Source organism: Fukomys damarensis, unplaced genomic scaffold, assembly GCF_012274545.1.
Source record: "Fukomys damarensis isolate Sample0158 unplaced genomic scaffold, DMR_v1.0_HiC HiC_scaffold_9, whole genome shotgun sequence".
Classification (NCBI taxonomy): Eukaryota; Metazoa; Chordata; class Mammalia; order Rodentia; family Bathyergidae; genus Fukomys; species Fukomys damarensis.
In genome coordinates this window covers 31,515,073-31,530,248 of record NW_022900921.1, presented here as the reverse complement: position 1 = coordinate 31,530,248, position 15,176 = coordinate 31,515,073, and the positions used below count along the sequence as shown (strand labels likewise).

Here is a 15,176-nt window from a genome sequence, read left to right as displayed (position 1 = left end):
ATATATATGTGTATATATATATATATATATATACATATATATATATGAAGTGATCTGTTTTTCTCCAGTGTTATTTATAAATCTGAGGAAAAGCAGACTTCTTAAAATTGCACAGAATAAAAGTGCTCTAAGCTAGGTACAATGGTTATAATGGTCATACTTACTGACTTGGCTACTACATTACCCTGGGACTCCACAGTTACTCAGCAGGATGATGCAGAAGAACTGATATAGAGTTTGAGGTCAACATAGCAAGACCCCATTTCTTTAAAAAAAAATGTTCCAATCAGATAAAGAGTGCTTTAATTTACCTGTGGTGACTCGTGTGCATCACTGTTTTGAGCTTGAAACACAGCAGCTGCATTCTGTGGCCCAAGCAATCTGCGAGCCATCTTCTCCTCATATGTTAGCCTCTTTAAAGAAAATCATCAGAGGATAGTGGTGAGATTTACTACGAGGTGTCTGAACAGATTTACCTTGTTAAAACTAGCATTCTAAGGATGCACTTCAAAGAAGTATAGTTCTATTTATTATAGACAAATGCTGTAAGAGATTCTTTCTCTTTGTTGTTCTGTGTATCCTAATCTACTGTTTTTGAACATAGTATTCCCTACCCTCAAGTTCAAAAAATAGTTTTATAAAATGAACCCTGAATATTGGTATTCCCTTTTGATCAAGAGCCATAAAACTGATATGCTGTGTATTTGGATTAAAAGTAATAGTATTATTGCGAAGATAGGTGGTTGATAACATGTATACAATAAGAGATACATAAGGATTATAGCTATATTTATTTGCCCATTCATATCATACACCAACAAAAACGTTGAGTTGATAGTATTTATCTTTTTTCAGTACCAGGGATTGAAATCAAGACCTTCTATTTGTGAGGCAGGCATGGCATCACTGAACTAAATCCCCGGTCCTGATCCCTGGTGATCAGATATTTTATGAGAGTAATGTTTAAAACAACAAAATTTTCATTGAATCAGATTGATTTTTTTCAATAGCTTAATTCTTTCACTATGGAAACCGCTACTTGATTTCATGCAGAGTAATATGAAATAGCACACCAATAATCCTTATTTTTAGATAATCTTATTCCTTGCTACTTATATGAACATAAATCTGTGAGACAGAAAGAACTTTCCTACTGAAATTAGATTTTTGTAGCTTAATTGGCTTTTTGTACAAAATAGAACTCTTGCCCACTTGATTTCCATTATGAAGAAGGGTGTCCTTGCATTTCAGCTTTCTCTCCAAATCCTGAATCAAAGCTTCTTTTGATCCTTGTATTTCATGGTCAGGAGTCCTTGGTGTGGGCTTAGCATTTGCATTTTGGGATGGCTTAGCATTTACAGGTTGGCCATCTGAAGGTTGTTGATAACTTTAAAAGGAAAGAAGAAAAGGTTTTCAATTTTTGTAAAATAAAAGTGATCCCATTCTGTAAGCTGTCTTTAAAATTGAAGAATTTACCTCTTCAGACTAGTAGTTTAATTAAAAATACTAACCACCTTAAAAATAGTCAAGAAGGATTGCTCTCTTATCTGCCCCACTTTGTTAATGAAAATTAAATGGGAGAAGGAAGAATTCAGGCATAGGGATGACATTCTTCCTTGAAGATCTTCCCAAAGAATGTGAAAGTAAGTCTAGTTAACGGTGGCTTGTGAGTTCTTCCAGTTTTATAGTTGAATTTATTAAGTTTGGCTGATGGATGGATGTTGAGCAGCAGTGTGTTGGAGGCAGCTCATACAGACTCATGAGAACTTTTTTTTTAGCATCTCTTCTTGGCCACCTGTCACAGTTGAAATTGGTGGTGGTGGGAGCATTTATTCTCAGAAAATGGGAACTACAAGAAGTCATGGGCCTTTCCTCTCGAGCTGATTGTTGGACGTCTACTAGTACACCAGTGGTAGTCAGTGAATATTCTATTGCTCTGAATGTAATATACAGCGTACCTTCTCTGGCTTTCCTATTCATTTCCAATTTTATTAATTTTATTTTCTAGAAAATTCAAACATTAGGCTATATAACAAATAACTTCTAAAGTATCAACAGTGTCTTCAGCATCGTTGAAATGATTTTTAGTGAAAAAAAAAAGGGGGGAGGTTGACTAGGCAAGATGGAGAAAGAAATGCAACCAAAAAAGTGGGTTGGAAAAAATACAAATCTGTATAACACTTGAAGAGTTTGGTTTAAGTCCTTATTTCAAGTTCTGTTCTTAAACTTACTTCTAACCTGTCCCCATTGCTTCTAATAGAGGTGAGGGCCACAATTTAGGAAATCTTGTATTTTTAACTCTTTTAAGTTTTTCAGACCTTTCATAGTGCTTTATTCAGTGTTTTTTTTTTTGTTTGTTTGTTTTTTTGTTTTTTGTTTTTGTTTTTGTTTCTTTTAGTTTTTTTGAGACAGGGTTTTGCTGTGTAGTCCAGGCTGGTCTTGAACTCACTATGTAGTCCAGACTTGCCTCCAATTTGTGGCAATTCTCCTGTCTCAGCCTCCTGAATACTGGGATTACAGATGTGTACCACCATGACCAGCGGTGCTTTGTTCACTTTTAACCTAGTTTATTTGCAGAGGTCACTACAGGGACCTAGATAGCATTTAGCAATCTATTTAAGATAGGAAAATTGATCAATACCATAAAAAACATTCATTTATCTAGATAAGAAAACCTTGGTCTGTTCTCTGTCATATGCTTGTCCAAGTATTCTTGAGAATCATTAAAAGGACTTAGGAGCTAAGTGGAATTGTATGTCCTCTGAGTAGACCCAGAGTTTTCACTTTCACTGGGCTTGAGGACTTGGTTAGTAATTGTTACATTATAAACATACTGAAGAAGAAACAGTGTCTTATTATTTGTCATTGTTGTATTTTATATCCAGTCATGCAAAGCATGAGTCCAGAAGACAATGCCAGCTCAGTAGATGAATGATGTTTTTCATTGTATGCAAAATGCTCAGTATTGCAAGTTGTGGTGCACATTTCCCCATGTTACATTTCAAATCTTCAGATTTTCACACTTGTCTACATTATTCCTTAACTAATATCTTATCTGTTCAGTTAAGTAAATAGCCAAAGCAAGTGTTTAAATAGTTTTTTTTTTTTTTTTTTTTTAACTCAAGACTGAATTCTTGTGCAAAAGTGGAGAAATTCCTTTGGTCTTATAAGTCTCATGCTGTTCCAGTGGCATGAAATTTTTATAGTTTATCATTATTTTACATTTTGTTTTATTTTATGTTTTTGCCTTTTTGTTTGTTTGTTTTGAGATGAGGTCTCATTTTATAGTTCTGGCTGGTCTTGAACTCACTTTTAGCCCAGACTGACCTCGAACTCAAGGCTATCCTCCTGCCTCAGCCTCCCCAGTGCTAATATTTTAAGACTGGGCCACCACACCCAGTTTTATGGTGTTTTCTAATGCTAGTTTACTATCTTTATAAAAGTCATATATTTGTTGGAATGAACTATAATTAGACGACTCTATTTTCAGACTGTACTGATAAACTTAGAAATTCTGAAGGGTTGTGGAAACCAAATCTGAAAAAAAAGCATCAATGTGTATGTAAATCTTAGTCACTTCATCCCATTATTCCAAGTATATGTGGTTTCAGTGTTAGCAGTTGATATCTGGTGCCTTTTATAAACTAATATTACACTGGTACACTGACTTATAGGTCTTTTTTCTATTATTGATTATCCCAATTGCTAATGTTGTGACAGATCAGGAAACTGAATTACCAAGCGGATAAGGTACTTGTTGAATGTCATATAGCTTTTTGGAAGAAATAAAGGAAATTAAAGAGATCCCCTCAATTTCCAGTGTGTAGTTTGATCAGCTGAATTAAACATTTCCTGAAGGACTTTCTACCAATGAAAAGCTGAATAAAGTTTTCAAACTTCTTTAGGTCAGAATCCAAAGGATTATTTTAGAAGACACGGTGAACTTGAGCATGTTGTAACAATGACAGAGTTGTGCACAGCTGTTCAAAGGACCAGGGCTCCCCACCCTGTGCAGCTCGACACAGAATGGTATCAAGTGGCTACGGGAAGATTAAAAGAGTTATCTATGTTGCTGAAAATGGAGCAGCTAAAGCTGGGTCTTTGATCTCTGGCTAGGGACCTACAAGGCTTTCTTTCTTATTCTGCTTATTTTTTAATTTTCTTTGTCCCTTCTTAGGTCTGTGCGCAGCACTATGTATGTGGTGAGGCTAAGTGCAAATCTGTTTGATAGCTTTCTTTTCTGGGCAGGAATTTGGAATAGGATGGAAAGATTTATTAAGAAAAATATCATAGTCAAAAAGATTATTTTAGATTTTTAAATGCTCACATAAGAAATTTAGAAGAAATTAGAAAGCTAGATGAAATAAATGACCTACAATTTATGATGTGAGTATAATGGGAATTTGGGAAGAAGAGAGAAAGCTCTTAATTCTTGAAGACATCCTTTAAAAATATAAAGTCAAGCTTATGAGAACGTCATTTTTGTAGGTCAAAAACAATGGACTTTTAGCCATTTCAGATGGTTCAACCTGATATATATAGGATTATAACAAATGTTTTTGGCTTTACTGATTTTTATTTTTTAAAATGTGGAGAAGATTTCTTTGAAAGTTGAATTGAGATAGCCATTTCAAGTATGTTTTTTAAATTGTCACTAATATTAAATTTCTGGAAAAATTAGCCTCTGGAGAAGACTGAGAAAAATTAGTAAGTCTCAGCAAATGTGTCGAGAAGGCTACAATAAGACATCCTGCCAGCCCAATTTTGAGATGTCTCTGACTTAATTCTCTGATTTTTCTAGCCAGCCAAGACCTAGGAAAACTGATAGCCCTGAGTTTGCATAAGCACAAAGTATTCAGCTCATGTTTTAAAAAAAGCACAAGAACTATGTCCTTCTTCATATCAGGTTTTCCTATGACGGTCTTTGGGCTGTGAAAATAGTTCCTGCTTGCATAAGGCTGCAGGTATTCTTCCTGGGATTTTAGATCACCCTAGCAATTTGAACAAGTTACGGTTTTAATTACCAAAGGAAACTTTAAGGTCATAAGCTTTTATGTATTCAAACCTTTCTTTTCACCATAATGAGGAAAGCTCATACATGTAGGTGTCTGAATCTTAGATTTTAAAAAATTGTTAATTTAAAATTATTTTAGCCAAGTGGCTATTCAGGATTAGAGAGGAAAATGGATAGGAAGAAAGGGCTAAGACTGAGAAGAAACTTAATAGCCTTCGCTTATGTGAGAGGAAATTCTATCTGAAGAAGGACAGACAGGTGTTCCTCATCTCAGCAGAGCCCAGACCAGCGGAATTAAATTTACAGCAAGAGGAACTTAGACCTAAACAAAAAGTTCACTGTTTGGGACATATACCAGAAATCTTTTTTTTAAAAAAGTGGAAAATAATAGGTAAATAGTTGTATGGGGGAGGGGGTGATTTGAGTTCGGCACATCCTGGACCCTGGAGAATGTCACATTGACCTCTCGTTGCCAGTACTCTGGTTCAGTGTGTTCTAGGAGGATCACGGAATGAGTCTGTGGAGTTACATTGCTTTTTTAGATAGAACAGAATGAACTGGAGCACACCCTCAAAACTCCTCAGATACAAGCTCACTGTACATGCAGTACAAAAAAATTCACTTACTTGGCATTCACAGTGGAAGGGATTTTACTGCTGCTGTAATCAGGCTGTGATGGTAAGATAGAGCTGAGGAAGCTGGCTGGTGACTGGTTATAGGAGGCTGTAACCCTTTGGCCTGGGCTGGAGCCAGCAGGCTGCTGGGAAGCGGGGAAAGCAGAGGAGGACATGGTGATGTGAGAGCTCAGTGTTGAGGAGGCAGAGAATCTTTGCTCTGTGCACTGGCGGGGCTGGATTATAATGGAAGACTGTTTGGTCTGGCTGGAGAAGCTGGAGGTTTCTGGTCCAGGAGGCTGCAGTCTGGAGCCACATGGGTTTTGGGACTGAAGGAAGTGTTTTGGACGCTCGTAGTTAAACATGCTTAGCTGGTGTATGGAAGATGAAGGTGAATTATCACTATGATGATTTGTTTCTGGAAGGGCAGGGTCCTGAAGAGGGGACTGCAAGCCTGAGATTATGGAAGGTTGCAAGAAATCAGAAGCAACCTTGTTCTGTCCCTCTTTGCTGAGATGGTGAGAACACTGTGCTCCTGGTTTGGGTGGAGTAGGCTCCTCTTGAAGAATATTGCTCCTTCAAAAGAAGAGATTATTAAGTTACAATTTTTATTAAACAAAATTGCTTGGTTTAAAATTTTTTTTAATTTTAAACCCATGCGCCTTTAAGGTTGCCTCAGGTTTCCAGACTTCTTTTTCTGCTATCTTTGTCTTTACAAAGATGACTTTCACCCTGGGGACAAGAAAAACTGATTCATTCCTTTTTGTTTTCCCCAGGGTGAAAGCATAAGAAAGGGCTTCAAAAGGTAGAAGCCCCAAACTGACTTCTCCAAGAGGTTATTTTTGAAAAGAAATTATTTGATGATGCTCAGTGTGATAATTTTATGGTCTCATATTAGCTTTTATGCAGACACTGCAGGTTCATTAACCACAGAGATTTGATGATTTAAAGTTAATAGCAGTTAAATATATAACACAGCATGAATTCTTCCCATTGCTCATCAAATTAAGCTAACTGCCCTCTGATACACTAATTAATTCATATCCTGACTGTCTCCGTGAACATCCTGATAAATCAAGGAAAACAATATGCTTCTTTTGTAAAGATTATTACTTTAATTTCCGTATTTTCTCCTTCACCTTTTCTCAACTTCACAAAGTAGAGTGAGCATCTGAAATTCATTGTTGTCAATTTTGAGAGGATTTTTAAATCCTGTGGGGTTCACTACTTTGCTCCCCTCCCCTTGACTCCAAACTGACCACAGTATCCAACTTGATTATCAAGGAGCTCCTGTCTGAACCCTTGTGTGTAATATGCTACAGATTGCATTCTGAAAACATGTACAATTTTTGACTATTTTTAGATTGTATTTTCCAGTTACTGTTCTTAATGTTGCTTTAATTATTTAATTTTCCTTTTTATTATTTTACATGTATTTTAAACTAATTTTGAAGTTGACTTTTTCAAATGGCAAACAGGAAATATAGATATAAATGAGGAACCTATGAAGTTAGTACATCAGCAAAAAAGAGTGAACCCCATTTCCCCCACTGCGCTCTTTAGTTTGCATACAGTAGATCCCCGTTTTTCCTTTCCATCTGTTGTTAAAATCAACCTCGAAGGAGTCATATTTGACTGATTTTTTTCCCATTAGTATGGTAAACCTAAGCTAGATTACACACAGACCTAAACCAAGACTAGCCCTATAAATGACTGAAACCTTGATCCTATTTTTATTCATGGTGTCAGATAATTTAATTTAAAATACATTGATTTTGTCTCACATAGGCTAAACAGACACTGAGACAGTGATAAATCAAGCTTTAAATTAAAAAGTATTCAAAACAGTTATCATCACTGAAACAAAGTTTTAAAATTATTTGAGTTACTAACTGAACAAAAATAGTATTAATTGAAACCTTTCTAGACCAAACAGCTTCATCTTATGACTGTATATGTAGCTTTATGCTAGCAATTGTAGGAAAGAATAAAAATACAAATAAACAGCCAAGAAGAGTGCCCTATTAAAAAAAAACTGCAAAAGTCATATATTTCTAAATTTTAAGTTTATGAACATAAATATGTTCAATCAGAGTGCATTGTAGAAATGAGCTATAGTAGACCTTTAAGGTATTGAAGAGAAACAGCTAGAAGGAGAACTTTAATTAGATCTTCTCAAATAAAAAGGTTCTATTTAAATGCAAATAGTATTGCAGGAACTGGTTTATTCATTCCATTACAGAACTGAATCTAGGGATCGTCTCCTAACTACTACTCTGGACAGGCAAATTATTCAGACCCATTTCAAAAAGCATAGAGAAGTAGCTGGTAAATATTTCCCAAAAAGGCTTTCTTATTTTTCTTTATATATATTTTCAGAATGTCAACTGTCTTATTTTTGGTATTAACATATATAATTAATAATTTTCAAAGCTCAAATAAAATATGCTGTTTGAGAAATTTCATTTTATCCATGTCTCAAAAAAATTTTATGAGGCTATTTGTAGAAATAACTCCAAAAGACTTTTCTTCATATTTGTAGCTACTGCTCCATAACTTAATTCTACAATAGCCTTCTATTACAGGGTAGTATTCTTTTATTCCAAATAATATCAAGTAAATTTCAAATATTTTATTAATAATGTGCTATTCAGTCTCCTGGTTTAAAATACTACTTTTTTTTTTTTTTTTTTTTTTTTTTGGTGCAGAGGATTGAACCCAGGACCTTGCACTTGCGAGGCAGGCGGCAGAACGACTGAGCTAAATCCCCAGCCCCTAAAATACTACTTTTAAAAAACCTCAACTTTTAAAATATCTCTAATGCTGCAGGCTTGAACAAAAGACTGATAGAAAATATTCTGAGGCCATAGTGCATCATCATAATTTACAGTCAGATCAAGTGTCCATTTTCAAGGGAAAATGATGCTTTAAAAATAATGACACACAATTATCTTTCCCTTTGTCCTTTGTATAATTTCAATGGAATGAATAGATCACTTTCTCTTTAAATTTTGGATAATCCTGTTATAATATTGTGACTTCCAGTTTTTTCATCTGAATATCACCTTTGTAGACAACCCACCGTGTGTATAAAAGCAAACCCCAAGACAGCAGGAATAAAGAGGGGACTTACCCGTAGTTCCAGAGGGTGCTGCTGGGTTTAACCCACTAATGAAAGGAAGGAAGCGACATCTCCTTCCCTCTCGGACTAATCTAGTGGCTCTGTGCTTAGTATTATAGCACCACCGACTTTTATCAGCTGCCAAACAGTGACATCTGATGTGCTTGCCTGTCCATGTACCTATGCTGGTGTGTCAAAGTAAGAGTCCACAATCTAAACAATATCTCAGATGTCTTAGTGATATTTAAGGAGTGGGATTACATGAGCTTCTCTTGCAGGCCTCTTTATTTTAGATATGCATTTTGACTCTGAGCTCAGAGAGCTCACACAGGGGAAGAAGAGTGAATTGGAAAATGAAAACAAGTATAATGAAAACTTGATTTCTGTATTTGGGCAGGGGGGGCTTCCATCTTCCCTGTTAGAGAAACAAGAACGAAAAGGGAAATGGTATTCCAAGACGAATTTTCTGTCCCTACTTCTCCACTCATCAGACCAGCGATGGTGGGTTCCAAATTTTGTGCTGTGTCGTTCTTCATCTGCTCCTCCCTCCCTGCCCTGCTTATCAAATAAGTGTCGGGTGAACTCTGATTGAAGCAGTTTGTTCTAAGAGGAGGTGTGGTCTGTGGAAAGGCGGAGAGCAGAGTCGTGGTGATCAGTCACTGAGAAACAGGTAGATGGAAAATCATGATATGGTTTCTTTAGCGTGTTTTCTGAATCTGTCTGGCATATGCTCCTTTGACTTAGTACATTTATTCTAGAAAAGTTTTGAGATACAGAAACAACCAACCAACAAATAAGCAATCTGTACCATTAGCACTGTCAATGCCTTCTCTTTTATCTCTCCTTACTCCAAATAGTTACACTTTTCTTTCTGTTTTTATCCTGAAGACCATTGTGGTATTTAAGTGTCCATTTTGTGCACAGGGAATTAAATAACTACAGAAGAAACCATCAGATCAACAAAAGTGGTGGCATGAGGATTCATTCTAGCTGGAGGAGCTGGCCAGTCAAGTAGAATTATTTTATTTATTAATTTGTTTGTTTGTTTTGGTTTTTTGAGACAGGGTCTCACTATGTAGTTGAGACTGACCTGGAACTCCCTATGTAGCCCAGGCTGGTCTCGAACTCACAGTGATCCTCCTGCCTCAGCCTCCCAAGTGCTGGGATTACAAATGTGTGCCATCACGCCCGGCTAGAATTATTTTTATCTAATGGCTTTGGTTCCCCTGCCCAGCAGGCAGGTTTTCCAATCTTGATTTAATTACCATATACATTAGAGTCCAACCAATATATGTTTGAGCACATATGAGCCTTGTAAAATTTTTCACAACTGAATGTGTCAGTGTACTTTTCTTTGGTATTCACAGAAAGTTTGATACTTGCTGCCTGAGCATGCAGCCATTACTTAGTAGAAGAAATATTCTAAACTGTTGAGTAGGTGGTTGCCTCCAAAGTCTTATTTCAGGAATCTCCCAAAATATTTCTCCACATCTGCTCACTGATATTTCACATTTCTAAAAGGGACAAAATGCTTTATTCTGTATTATAGGGACTTAAAATGCATAAAAATACTGAGAATAACTAGTGACATAAAAATAATAAGAATAGTACATACTTTTTTTACTGTGAGTAAGACACTATTATAAGCATATTAAATGTGACTGACATTTGGTTCTTCCTGAAAACAGGATTTGGATATAGCAAGGAAGAGGAGGTCTTAGGTTTGAGGTCTCTCAGAAATGTTTGAGATACAAATCACTAGCCAAGCAGCAAAGCTGTATAGGACAAACTGCTAAATCTTCAATTTTGCTTAAGATGGGTTCAAAATGTACTATAGTTAAGTAAGAGTTTTAGTTTCATTTACTCTTTGTCTTTCAAGTCATGCCTCTTCTTTTTAGGTATTTGTAAGATACAATGTGAGCTATGATAAGACATTTGTGATAGCCTCCATGGCTCACTACAGGTAAAGATCTTTTATAAAAAGGAATCAAGGGCCAGGGATTTAGCTCAGTGGCACCATGCCTGAGTTCAATCTCTGGTACCAAAAAGAAAGAAAAAAAAAAAAAAGGAGTGAATCAAAGGATGAATTTTAGAAAAAGTAAAAGTGATGTGTTTTGCTACACCATTCTCAGCTGTTGAGGATCCACATGTAAAAATCTATCATGAACCTGCTTTTCTGATTTTTAATGTTTGGCTTACTTTTTTGAACGATGTTTTATGTTTCTTCACAAATGTGGCCATTTGAATGGTTTAGTTTCTTATTTGAGAAAAATCATAGAATCTTAAGAGAAAGAATTATTAAGATTTCCAGTGAGTGAACCTTATTCCAACCTGTCTACAAAGGCAAACTTTCCTATTTCTATCTCTAAATTATCAGGAAGGGTCTCCTCTCAGTCATTCTAATGCTCCACAAAGCAGCACGTCTTCTGTCTCACTGAAACTTGCCCTACTGCATGTTAGAGTAATTCCTCCTTCGTTCGTCTTTGGTAATGGTCAGCTATGCAACTGTCTCTCGCCCCTTATATAAATCCATTGTTGTCTTTGCATGTAAAATATATATGTGCAAGGAAAAGCTGGTTGTGTGAGTTACTTCCGAAGTCAGAAGTCAGATGTGTCCAGTCCTCATTCCTGCTGTATCACCCGAGAACGAGAATGCGGCCTTGAGAATGAAAGGACTAGACTGAAGAAGGTTTTACTTATTTCATGTTATTTGCAGTTCACTTTTAATCACTCAATGCTGCACAGACATATGGTGAAAGGGAATCTGACTGTTACAGAAGAAGAAATCTTCAAATCAGCAAAGGTGCCAGAGTAAGGCAGTAGCATGCTGATCCAGTCAACTGAGTAGACTTATTTCCAATTGGTGGCATTATAATTTGAAATAACCAATTTAGCATTTGGCTCAATTTTATAGTCTTGTCCAACAAGAAATAATAATGGACTCCATTTAGTTTGGAGTTAAAGTGTAGAAGTGGTAACTCCAATTTTACTACTGCTTTACAACTTTCGAGTTACATTAACCTTTCTTATTATCTGTTTTGAACATGCGTGTCCCTGCCACACACTCACTGTGTAACCTTAGACAAACTGTTTAAACCTTAAGCTTTGGGCCAGGGATTTAGCTCAGTGGTTCTGCCGCCTACCTCACCAAGTGCAAGGACCCGGGTTCAATCCCCAGTACTGAAAAAGAAAAAAAAAAAAAACCTAAGCTTTAATAACTAACTGAAAAATAAAAACAATACCTAATTTACCAACCTAATCCAGATGATTGCTGGGAGACTTGAAATGGGAAATCTTGCGATGGGCCGTTATCTGGGCATAATATACCTCCTCAACTAGGCTCAAATATTTCAGAAGCAGGAACTGTTTACTATTTACTATTCTTGACCTGTACAGGATAGCTCATGGTAGACAGTAAAAACAACTTTTTTCCCCCAGTACTGGAGATTGAACGCAGAGAGTGCTGAGCTATATCCCCAGACCTCCCCCACCCAAGGCCGTTTTAATAATCTATTTTATTTTGTGAAAGAATCTTGCTAAGTTGCCCAGTCTAATCTTGAATTTGCAGTTCTCCTGCTTTAGCCTCCCTGGTAGCTGGGACTACAGGTGTGTGCCACCACACCCTGCAACATTTATTAGCTTTTATGGAACTTTTACCCAACTGTTTTCCTTCACAGATGATTATTTTATTAATGAAGATGACTATCTTCTATGAAAGATACTATATTGTACATTCCAGACCTTTAAAATTTGTAAAGCTCACTGTTAAGTACAGGAACTTGTGAAGATGAGTTTTGGGTCTCATCATTGGGCATCTTCCAAGGCAAACCTAGCACAGAAACAGATGAATGTATAGGATGTTTAGTAAGTGTTGAATAAATTGTAGTCCTGCCAATGTTCCACATACCATTCTTCCTGGACCACATGAAGAATCTTTTAAATAGGGATAGGTACTGCTTGGGAAGCTAGCGTTCCCCAAGACCATTCCAGGAGACTGATTCAGAAGTCACAGCCATAGGCTATTACTGGAGATTTACTAACCCTGATAAAACTGTAGTGAATGAATGTTTAGTGAAATAATAGCTACTATTTGTTTATTTATTTGTTATGTTTGCAGTGTTGCAGATCAAACCCAGGGCCTTATGTGTGCTAAGTATGTGCTTGACTATTGAACTACATCCCCAGTCCTATGCCTGTTATTCATTGAGTTCCTACTGTGTATTTCCATACACTGTCCAAAGAATGATAGTTTCCAAATCCAGAATCTTTCCTTTACTATCTTTATTATAAGAAACATATAAAGTACTTATCCAGAGGCCATGGAAGTATGAATAACCGGCTTCTACAATATGAGTCGCTTGTAGGATCAGGAACTTGAAGTAGATGGCTTCCAGCTCCTTACTTCTCTCTAACATGATATATTTCTCTCACTTCATAAGCTTAATTACTATCCAAGATACGTCTTCCTAAGAAGGATTCAGTATCTTTATTTTCAAGTTAATAGAGGCTCCACTTAATTATACCAGGTAGGTAGTCAAGTATGCTGATTTATAGTTTTATTATAGGTATTTAACCTAGAGTTGATACAGAGGTAACTAGACTGGTAAGGTATTTCATGGACTATGTCAAACTTGCTGAAATAAAAGTTTAAATGACTTTTGATGTCACATTTAAGGGTTTTTTAATCAATATTTTGATTTCAGGTTTGTGTTGAGAGTGAAAAGTGGTGAACAGTGGTAGATTGCGTTGTTTTAAACATAAGCTACTGGGTGCATTCACTTGTTAAATAAATTGTCTCTCATTTTTACATCAGTCCTCTGAACTCAAGGAAAATTCTGTCTTCACTCCTTTCCTTTCTCTCTTCCTTTCTCCTTCCTTCCGTATTTCCTCTCTTCCCTTCTTCCATCATTCCTTCCCTTCCCTTTCCTTCACTTCCTTTCCTTTTTTTCCCTCACTTCCTTTCTCCTTTCTTTTTGTACTGGGGATCGAAGTCAAGGCCTTAGCCCTGAGCTACATCCCCAGCTATTTTGTAATTTTTTATTTTGAGAGAAAGTCTCATAGAGTCACCCCGTTGCTATTATCGTTTCTATCTAGCTGTCCCCCAAGAGCTTCATGTGCTCATAGGTGGGGTTTTGAGAGGTGATTTGATTATGGGAGATGATAGGCAACTTGCTGTTAGGAGGTAGGGTCTGGTCAGATGGTTAGGTCACTGGGGGCATGGCCTGGAAATGTTAATCTCCTTCCCTGGCTCCTTCCTTTACACTCTATTTCAGTCTGCCACCTTGTGAGCATTTTCCTCTGCCATGAACCAAAATAAACATCCCCTCCCTTAAATTGTGGGTGTTTGGTGTTTTGTCGCAGCAGTAGAGGAAGTGACTAGGACAGTTTCCCAGGCTGATTTTGAACTTGCCTCCTGCCTCTGTCTCCCAGAGTGCTGGGATTACGTGGATGAATCACTACGTGTGGATTTTGTCTTTATTCTAAAGCTATGAGGAAATCTATATAATCAAATGATTTACATATTTGTATTAAGAGAGGACACTGAATTCTATTTCAGAAAAATACACCACAAAATACGTGCTTTATCAGAATTAATTTTTCAAGTCTCTATAACAAATGCTAAAATGAACATCTAAGCATGAGACTTACTATTTTAAACATGGTAAAATGCATGAAGGGAGGGCTGGGAAAATTAAAGTGGTTCAAATCAGAATGCAAGCTCCCTGAAGGCAGGAGCTTTGTCGTGATCTACCTACAGAAACAAGAATGTTTCTGAAGGAGTGAATGTGAGGCCTGTTTACTCTTACCATTGTGACTGTAGCTTAGAGGAATTTCCACTGGTGATGCAGAAGTCCTGTTTTGGAACCTGAGTCTTTTGTTCATCACAACCAGCAGCTTTGGGGAGAGTTGTCAGAATGTTTATGGGAGAATCATCTGGATTTTTGTCCTTTGTGTACTTTTCGCTTCCACAGGGAAAGGAGATCATCTTCGGAGAAAGTTTGCTCATAGGAGACTTTGAAGAACTCTTTGAATCCCAAACTTCTTTACCTTCTGAAAAATGTAATTAATTGTCAGTTAAGACAGAAAGGGAGGATTTTGCTTTTGGCTCAAGACTGAATCAGAGCAAGGAGATTTTGAAGAGTGATCACCTGCGGAAACAAAGAGCTTTGCTGTCGAGACTGCAGTCCCAGCCTCATTTTCTGCAACGCAGTTGAACTCCCCAGAGTCTTCAGGAAATGCTTCTGTTATAATCAAGGTGCAGACTTCCTCTGGGAAGGGAAGAAATTCAACTTGACCAGCATATTTGTATGTTCCAAATAATATATAGAAGAATGTCAGGGAGAGTAAGTACTAGGAATAAACTATTTTCTTGACATTAAAAACATCCACCTCCGTCGGTCTCAAGTACATAGTGAGACCCTGTCTC

The 15,176-nt window shown here is 36.8% G+C and overlaps 1 protein-coding gene across 4 annotated transcripts in view; it reads right to left on the bottom strand.

Annotated features, from left to right (window-relative positions):
* Myot (myotilin) overlaps window positions 1-15,176 on the bottom strand; it is a 46,968-nt gene that overhangs the window by 12,004 nt on the left and 19,788 nt on the right. For all 4 annotated transcript variants that reach the window (XM_010614118.3, XM_010614117.3, XM_019206077.2 and 1 more), the window contains 5 exons: window positions 14,899-15,018; window positions 14,557-14,800; window positions 5,641-6,204; window positions 1,213-1,387; window positions 312-413 (listed from right to left, as the gene is read on the bottom strand). In XM_010614118.3, the coding sequence (XP_010612420.1) occupies window positions 312-413; window positions 1,213-1,387; window positions 5,641-6,204; window positions 14,557-14,800; window positions 14,899-15,018 (1,205 nt within the window). The remainder of the gene's footprint in view (window positions 1-311; window positions 414-1,212; window positions 1,388-5,640; window positions 6,205-14,556; window positions 14,801-14,898; window positions 15,019-15,176) is intronic.